Raw genomic sequence first — 9,627 nt, forward strand, 5'->3', positions numbered from 1 at the left:
GGGGCTGTCAGGGGGTGGGGAGTGGTTGGATGGGGCGTGGGAGTCCCTGGTGTCTGTCTGGGGGTGGGGGTGTGGATAAGGGTTGGGGCAGTCAGGGGACAGGTAGTGGGTAGGTTCCTAGGGGGTCAGTTAGGATGGGGGGAAGGTCTCAGGAGGGGGCAGTCAGGGGACAAGGAATGGGGGGGAGGGTTGCGGGTTCTGAGGGGGGTGGGAAGTGGAAGGGAGTGGAAGGGGCAGGGGCGGGGCTAGGGCAGGACAGGATCGGGGCTAGAGCGGGGCTCCTCCCGTCCTCTTTTTTGATTGTTGAAATATGGTAACCCTAGTTTCACTCTGTACACATGTGCGCACACACACACATATATTTTCACTTGTGCACACAGTTCTGAATTCTGCAGCCTTCAGCTGACAAACAGGAGGCAAATTTTCTAAATTCAGCTCCCCGTGTCACTGGGTGGAAGGCCCTGGGTAAATAACAGGTTCAGTGCCATATCTTTCTGTTCTTCCTCGGACATCACTAGTCGATAACCCAATAGATCCATGGCATCCTTGCACACATTTTGCAACTTTGCTATTTTCTGGAAGGGCAGGTTCTTCCTCCAGGCCTGGGACACATTCACTGCATCTCTGGAGCCGATGTCAAAGACCTGCGTCCCCAGGCCTTTCCCATGAGTGATGTTGTACACCCACACCTCAAGTTTGGGTATGAGGTGGAGCTCTGCAAACTTATACATCTGTGCAGCCTTTGCCAGGGGATCGTTGACAATATCTTCATAGCGCACCAGCATGTAGCGGCCTTTGAGGAAGCTGGGAAGGGCCTGGCTGCCTTCAGTGTAAATCTGGATGTGACTTTTACAGATTTCCTGCATCACATTGTAGGGCCCCCTCTCCCCTTGGTTCTTCTGGGGCCCCACCACAATGTTATTGTCGTCTATCAGAGCAGCCAGTGTTTTCTCACGACTGTGGAACACAGCCCTGGGGTCGCGAACCAAGTGAATGATTTTGAGATTCAGGGAGGGGTCGGTGAGAAGGGGATAGAGAACTGTCAGATCAAAGAACCGGACCTCCTTGATGACTCTGTGGCTATAGGTCTTGCAAGCTTCCTCCACCTTGCTGAATGGGTACCTGCTGCAGAGGGTCTTGCAGGCGGTTTTGGAAATGATGTGGTTGCGCTGGAAGTGGTCACATGCAGGGGGGGAGCACAGGGCCCGGCTGGCCTCCCACTGAAATAGATCAGATTTATTCCTCTGCGTAGACATGTAGGCATCAAACACAGACATGTTGCACAGAAAGACAGACCTAATGAGGTCATGTGCTGCCATCTGTAAGGCTTTGGCCCTGTTCTGGTACATGGCTGTCCACACATGCCAGGCAGGCTCCATCAGGTAGAAGACATCAGGGTGCTGGCTGAAGAGCTGGCCAGTGAAGGAAGATCCTGACCGCCAGGAGGAGAGAATGAGGATGTGCACCTGAGCTGGCTTCTTTTCCTGGGGGGAATAGCTGCTGTGAAGCTGAGAGAGGAAGCAGATGAAAACAATGGACTGAACTGCCAGGACCACTATCACTATTCTCTTGTTTGACTTCAGCATGGTGGCTAAGAGCCTGAGGAGAGAGAGATGCCTTCAGATTGTTGGGTTAACAAACACCGTGGGAAGCCAGAACACTCAGGACTGGACCTCAGAGAAAACCGCAGCACCCCTGTTCTGGGGAAACAGAGCGCGGCCTTGCCAGCAATGACATTCTGGCAGCAAATTTGAATGGTCTCTGGTGAAAGCAGATAAAAGGGGCTGGGGGCCTGTTTGTGAGCCTACGCACTAGGAGAGAGTAGGATTGAATGCTATAGATGCCCACCTGTGCTGTAAGTCACTGCGGCATCTTGCTCCTAACCCTTCTCCAGAGAAAGGAAAGACACATTTTTTTCTCTTTTTGGAGTGGGCAAATCTACTGTGGGGGCTGCTGTGATCCAAGTTGCCAGGGCAATCAAAGACCTGGTGATATCAAGGGTAGTGACTCTGGGAAACGTGCAGGTCATAGTGGATGGCTTTGCTGTAATGGGATTCCCAAACTGTGGTGGGGCGATAGACGGAACCCATATCCCTATCTTGTCACCAGAGCATCAAGCCACTGAGTACATAAACCGCAAGGGGTACTTTTCAATGCTGCTGCAAGCCCTGGTGGATCACAAGGGACGTTTCACCAACATCAACGTGGGATGGCCGGGAAAGATACATGATGCTCGTGTCTTCAGGCACTTTGGTCTGTTTCGAAAGCTGGAGGAAGGGACTTTCTTCCCGGACCAGAAAATAACCGTTGGGGATGTTGAAATGCCTATCGTTATCCTTGGGGACCCAGCCTACCCCTTAATGCCATGGCTCATGAAGCCATACACAGGCAGCCTGGACAGGAGTCAGGACCTGTTCAACTATAGGCTGAGCAAGTGCCGAATGGTGGTGGAATGTGCATTTGGACGTTTAAAAGCGTGCTGGCACAGCTTACTGACTCGGATAGACCTCAGTGAAACCAATATCCCCATTGTTATTGCTGCTTGCTGTGCGCTCCACAATCTCTGTGAGAGCAAGGGGGAGACATTTATGGCGGGGTGGGAGGTTGAGGCAAATTGCCTGGCCGCTGATTACGCACAGCCAGACACCAGGGCAGTTAGAAGAGTACAGCAGGGTGCGGTGCGCATCAGAGAAGCTTTGAAAACGAGTTTTGTGACTGGCCAGGCTACGGTGTGAAACTTCTGTTTGTTTATCCTTGATGAACCTTCCGTCCCCCCCCCACCCCCTCCCTGGTTCACTCTACTTCCCTGTAAACCAACCACCCCACCCTCCCCTCCCCGCTTCGAGCACCGCTTGCAGAGGCAATAAAGTCATTGTTACTTCTCATTTATGCATTCTTTATTAATTCATCACACAACTAGGAGGATAATTGCCAAGGTAGCCCGGGATGGGTGGGGGAGGAGGGAAGGAAAAGGACACACTGCAGTTTAAAACTTTAAAACTTTAACACTTATTGAAGGCCAGCCTTCCAATGCTCGGGCAATCATCTGGGGTGGAGTGACTGGGTGGCCGGAGGCCCCCCACCGTGTTCTTGGGCGTCTGGGTGAGGAGGCAATGGGACTTGGGGAGGAGGGCTGTTGGTAACACAGGGGCTGTAGCAGCGGTCTCTGTTCCTGCTGCCTTTCCTGCAGCTCAACTATATGCTGGAGCATATCAGTTTGAAGCTCCAGCAGCCGGAGCATCGTCTCTTGCCTTCTGTCTGCAAGCTGACACCACTTATCCTCTTCAGCCCGCCACTTGCTCTGTTCAGCCCGCGATTCATCCCGCCACCTCTCCTCTCGTTCATATTGTGCTTTTTTGCACTCTGACATTGACTGCCTCCACGCATTCTGCTGTGCTCTTTCAGCGTGGGAGGACATCTGGAGCTCCGTGAACATATCATCCCAAGTCCGCCGTTTTCTCCTTCTAATCTTCGCTAGCCTCTGCAAAGGAGAAACATTTGCAGCTGGTGGAGGAGAAGGGAGAGGTGGTTAAAAAAGACTCATTTTAGAGAACAATGGGTACACTCTTTCACGTTAAATTTTGCTGTTCACATTACACAGCACATGTGCTTTCGTTGCAAGGTCGCATTTTTCCTCTTATATTGAGGGCCTGCCAGTTTGGTGTGAGAGATCACTCACGCAGTGCCAGGCAACAGAATTCGGCTTTCAGGCAGCCATGGTAAGCCATAGTCTTTTGGCTTTTTTAACCTTCATAACATGTGGGAATGGTTTCAAACAGCAGTGCCCTCATTTCCCATACCAAAGACCCATTGGGTTGGCCATTTAAAATGGGTTTGCAATGTAAAAGGAGGGGCTGGGGTTTCCGGGTTAACATGCAGCACAAACCCAACTACCCCCCCACACACACACACAGCCAATTCTCTGGGATGATCACTTCACCCCTCCCCCCCCACCGCGTGGCTAACAGCGGGGAACATTTCTGTTCAGCCGAGCAGGAACGGGCACCTCTGAATGTCCCCTTAATAAAATCACCCCATTTCAACCAGGTGACCGTGAATGATATCACTCTCCTGAGGATAACAAAGAGAGATAAGGAATGTATGTTGTCTGCATGCCAGCAAACACCAGGACCATACGCTGCCATGCTTTGTTATGCAGTGATTCCAGACTACGTGCTACTGGCCTGGCGTGGTAAAGTGTCCTACCATGGCGGACGGGATAAGGCAGCCCTCCCCAGAAACCTTTTGCAAAGGCTTTGGGAGTACATGGAGGAGAGCTTTCTGGAGATGTCCCTGGAGGATTTCCGCTCCATCCCCATACACGTTAACAGACTTTTCCAGTAGCTGTACTGGCCGCGATTGCCAGGGCAAATTAATCATTAATCATTAAACACGCTTGCTTTTAAACCATGTGTAATATTTACAAAGGTACACTCACCAGAGGTCCCTTGTGTGCCCTCAGGGTCTGGGAGCACGCCTTGGGTGAGTTCGGGGGTTACTGGTTCCAGGTCCAGGGTGATAAACATATCCTGGCTGTTGGGGAAACCGGTTTCTCCGCTTCCTTGCTGTGAGCTATCTTCATTGTCTTCATCATCATCATCATCTTCCGCGTACCCCGAACCCGCTTCCCTGTTGCGTGTTTCTCCATTGACGGAGTCAAAGCACACGGTTGGGGTAGTGGTGGCTGCACACCCTAGAATGGCATGCAGCTCCGCGTAGAAGTGGCATGTTTGCGGCTCTGCCCCAGACCTTCCGTTTCCCTCTCTGGCTTTGTGGTAGGCTTGCCTTAGCTCCTTAATTTTCATGCGGCACTGCTGTGTGTCCCTGTTATGGCCTCTGTCCTTCATGGCCTTTGAGACTTTTTCTAATATTTTGCCATTTCGTTTACTGCTACGGAGTTCATCTAGCACTGATTCGTCTCCCCATATGGCGAGCAGATCCCGTACTTCCCGTTCTATCCATGCTGGAGCTCTTTTGCGATCCTGGGACTCCATCATGGTTACCTGTGCTGATGAGCTCTGCGTGGTCACCTGTGCTCTCCACGCTGGGCAAACAGGAAATGAAATTCAAAAGTTCACGGGGCTTTTCCTGCCTACCAGGTCAGTGCATCTGAGTTGAGAATGCTGTCCAGAGCAGTCACAATGAAGCACTGTGGGATAGCTCCCGGAGGCCAATAACGTCGAATTCCGTCCACACTACCCCAAATCCGACCCGCAAAGGCCGATGTTAGCGCTAATCCCCTCGTCGGAGGTGGAGTAAAGAAACCGGTTTAAAGGGCCCTTTAAGTCAAAAGAAAGGGCTTCGTCGTATGGACGTGTCCAGGCTTAATTCGATTTAACGCTGCTAAAGTCGACCTAAACTCGTAGTGTAGGCCAGGCCTAAGTAATGTGGCTTATGTAAACCAGATGAAGGATCTGTTAGATAAATGGGTCAAAGGAAGGGATGTAATTAGCTTTGCAGGAACGTGTGATTTGGTTGTACAGGAGCAGTTCCTGACTATGACCCATTATGATATAAAACAGTGGCTATGGGATAAGAAAATGGACTCAGCAGAAAGTCTTGCTTCTTATGCTGATCAATATGAGCAGTCCCAGACCACCAGAGAGGCGGGGAAAATTGAAACCAAATGGGTGGAGGTAGCAGAGGGGAACAACCCTGGTCGCAGTTTATGAAGATTCCTGAAGGGACACCCCGAGACCACACCATACCACCGGGGCCAGCCCAAGGCCCCAACTACACCCCAAGGAAAACCCCAGACACCTTATCGTCCCACCACACCATTCTCCAGCAACCCACCTCGCCCCAGTGACCAGTCAGCTGGGCGATGTTTTAAATGTAATGAGCTGGGGCATGTGAAGGCCAGCTGCCCCCAAGAACCCCAACAGATTACAGTTCATTGCACTGGGGTCACATCAAAGGTCCTCAGGCCCAGATGCCTCCCAGATACCCTCAGAGCGAAGGGAAACTGTGAGTGTGGGCGGGAAGAAGGTTACAGCATGGAGGGACACTGGAGCACAGGTGTCAGCTATCCACCAATCCTTAGTGGACCCCAAATTCATCGACCCAGAGATCCAAGTGACGATTCAACCCTTCAAGTCAACCTCTTTTGACTTGCCTACAGCCAAGTTACCTGTCCAGTACAAGGGCTGGTCAGGCATGTGGACTTTTGCAGTCTAGGATGATTATCCCATTCCCATGCTGCGTGGGGAAGACTTGGCCAACCACGTGAAGCTAGCCAAGAGGGTGGGAATGGTCACCCGCAGCCAGACTAAGCAAGCTGTCACACCTAGCTCCGTTCCTGTGCCTTCTACAAGGGCCCAGTCTATGTTAATAGGAAGGCTCTGGAAATTTCTAGGGGAAACGTACAACACTGAATGAACTTGATTCTGTCAAAGAAATGCCACTGTAGCAGGCGGCCGTTAGGCTGTGGGTGTGCTGAGACCACTGCCTATCAGGCCGATCATACTGTCTAATTGCTTCCTTGTGTTCCCAAGACACTCCAGCAGGGCCGGCTCCAGGCACCAGCCCACCAAGCTTGTGCTTGGGGCGGCACCTGGAGGGGGGCGGCGCGGCGCTCCGGCCGCCGGGGAGAGCGGGGCCACAGCCGGGCTCGCTGCCCTGCCCCCTGCGCTCTGGCCGCCGGGGGGAGAGCCGAGCCCCCACCGGGGCTCACCGCCCTCCTCCCAGGGGTCCGGCCGCCCTCTCCCCCGGCGCCCTCCCCCCGGGCGCCAGGGGGAGAGCAGAGCCCCCGCCGGGGCTCGCCGCCCTCCCCCCAGGGCTCCGACCGCCCTCCCCCCCCTGTGGGGGGGGGACCGCCGGAGGCTTTTTTGCCTGGGGCGGCAAAAAAGCCAGAGCCGGCCCTGCACTCCAACTCTCGTCTGATACTAAGCTATTTGGGGCAAGGACCGTCTTTGTTCTGTTTGTATGGCGCCTGCCTCAAAGGACTCCTGTCCATGATGGGAATTCCTAGGTGCTCTGGTAATTCGGATAATAAAATTAATAAGTGAACACAGTGAAAACATAACCCCAGAAAGACTCTGTACCAAACACAGGCTGGGAACTGTGGGACAGGCACCTAGAAGGCAGCATAACTGTGCCACTGCAGGCATGGGGCAAAAATAACTCCCGAACAGCCTGGCCAGTGCGCACACTCTCACGCCCAGGCTCTCTCACCAGCTTGGTTGCTGACAGCTCAGTTTGTTAGTGGAGCTGTGTCCTGTGACACTTTCTGGGCTGGGCTACACAAATATTTTCCTAGCCTTCCCCACTTTTGCACTAGCGCTGGTGCAGTTCCAGCTGTGCTAGCAGCGTGGACCCCCTAGCTACTGTGTCTTTTCAAGGCACAAGCAGCCGCTGGCATTTTTACCACAATGTTGTCCAGGCTTCCTCTGAGCAGGGTTAGATGACAGAATATTAAAAGTGGCAGCACCCTGTCTACACTAGTTCTCCCACAGCTACCACCACCAGTGGGAAGTGTTAAGAAAAAGGCTCTAAGTCGCTAGCCAGGGAGACCTGCAGGAACAGAAACTGCTCCCAAAATCTGGCTCATCTGCTTCTGCCCTTGTAATGTAACAACTCTTAGCACTTTGCTAACACATTACATTACAAACATTAACTTGTAACATGGGGATTTAGGGCTGACCACAACCAGCTAACACATTTGTAAATAACCAGGTGCTGAGTCGTATTTAATACACGTCAATAACCCACATTCACTAGCACTTTTAAAACACAATTAATTTCCCCAGTCTAGCCAATCCACCCCCCCCACCCTTACAGTTTCTCTCTGTGCAGACACACACACTTGCTCCCTTACCCACATATAAATATACACACTCCCCTGTGCACGTACACACTCATGCACACTCAGACCTGTAATGTGCACACTTTCACTCATACACTGTTTCTCACACACTGATTTGGCTCTTACCTGTGCCTGCGACCTGCTCTCTCCCCGTGTTAAGGGTCTTCTCTCACTGGATTTGCATAGGCATTTTATAGCCCTAAGTCATTGTGCTCTCCTAAACCCCACCTTCTAGGATTAGCTGCAAAGGATGGAAAGAAGTAGTCACTCCCTGGGCGCAGGGATGGTAGAATCCAACTGTGACGCAGGCAGACCAGGTGCCAGTTCAGACCAAAGTCCTCATGTCTCAACTAAACTCTGCCAAATCCAGGGCTGGGATCAGCGTGGCTCACCTGGGTATTAGCATAGTAAAAACAGATATTAGAATTATAAAAATGCGTTTCGTGTTTAGACTTTAACTGAAAGCTTGTGCGTTGCTGCCGGCATTAATCTCACTTACACCATCTGTGTCCCATATTGTAAGGGGCTATTTGAGCAGTTGTGTTGTGAGCCTCTTGTGACTGTGTAAATCACCCGAAGGGAGAGAGACATTAATTAGGGTGAAGTGCTGAGCTTCAGCAGAAGGTGTTACAGCCTTCCCAACAGGAAAGGTCCAGACACACCAGACTATTGTGGGATGTTAAAGAGGACAAAAGACTTTGTTTTTCTGCTCTCCCCCATGAAGATGAGTCATGCAAGTGGACGCCTCCCATCAGCTGAGTTTGCAGCTCAGGACACATGGCAGGAGGGGGATCAAACCCCAAACTAAAGGAACTCGATATCTCTATGCTGCTTGGACTCTGGGAGAAAGGTTTCTAAGCATAATCAAGAGCAGTGGTGGGCAACCTGCGGTCCATCAGGGTAATCTGCTGGCGGGCCGCCAGACAGTTTGTTTACATTTGCACAGCCGCCCGCAGTGGTTCGCTGTTCCCGGCCAATTTGAGCTGTGGGAAACAGTGGCCAGCATGTCCCTGTGGCCCGCGCCGCTTCCCGCAGCTCCCATTGGCCGGGAACGGTGAACCGCAGCCACTGGGCGCTGCGGGCGGCTATGCAAATGTAACCAACTGTCTGGCAGCCCACCAGCGGATTACCCTGACGGGCCATGTGTGACCTGTAGGCTGCAGGTTGCCCACCACTGATCAAGACATTCCCCAGGTGCTTAGGCTGGCGTAGCCCTAAGGACATATGGACCTTGCTGATTTTAGAATCTTCGATTGCCTTTTGAAACTGAAGATCGTAACGTGTGTGCATCTCTGCTGACCCTGCTTTAACCTTGTAAATAACCCTCTCATTTCCTTTGCCGGTTTAATAAAGCTTCATATAGCTTATGACAGGATTGGCTGCAGGCTCTGTCTTTGGTGTGAGATCCGAGGTGCAACTGACCTGGAGTAAGTGACTGATCCTTTGTGACTGGCAGTAGCTTGAATATTGCTGTGATTCTTGGTGGAAGGGACCAGCCGTCCCAAAGGAGTGCCCAGGGGGACTGTCTGTGACCCCATGGTAAGGCTGTGCTGGTGCCTGAGGAGGTCACACTTGATACTTGGTTGGTGAAAATTAAGCACAGACCTCGTAGCCAGTTTCAGGGGTAGGGGGGGTGCCCTGATTCCTGACAGGCTGCCCTGAGGCTGGGACCCACACTCTGGAGTCACTCAGGCAGCATCACACCAACACCACGAGCATTGAGATTGTCACAAGCTGACAAGAGCCAGGAAATTCCCAGTGAACACTTTGCTGAATGACCCACTGCTGTGCCAAATGAGGGGGCAGGCGGCCTGTTGGGGCTG

The 9,627-nt window shown here is 52.3% G+C and overlaps 1 protein-coding gene across 1 annotated transcript; it reads right to left on the minus strand.

Moving 5' to 3' along the window:
• Positions 1-431: 431 nt before the first annotated feature.
• Positions 432-1,586, minus strand: LOC112125284 (carbohydrate sulfotransferase 4-like). The gene has a single exon (XM_024223716.2). It carries the CDS (start codon positions 1,584-1,586, stop codon positions 432-434), a length of 1,155 nt encoding a protein of 384 aa, XP_024079484.2.
• Positions 1,587-9,627: the final 8,041 nt, after the last annotated feature.

Source organism: Terrapene carolina, unplaced genomic scaffold (assembly GCF_002925995.2).
Source record: "Terrapene carolina triunguis isolate 2854851 unplaced genomic scaffold, T_m_triunguis-2.0 Scaffold29525, whole genome shotgun sequence".
Lineage (NCBI taxonomy): Eukaryota > Metazoa > Chordata > Testudines > Emydidae > Terrapene > Terrapene triunguis.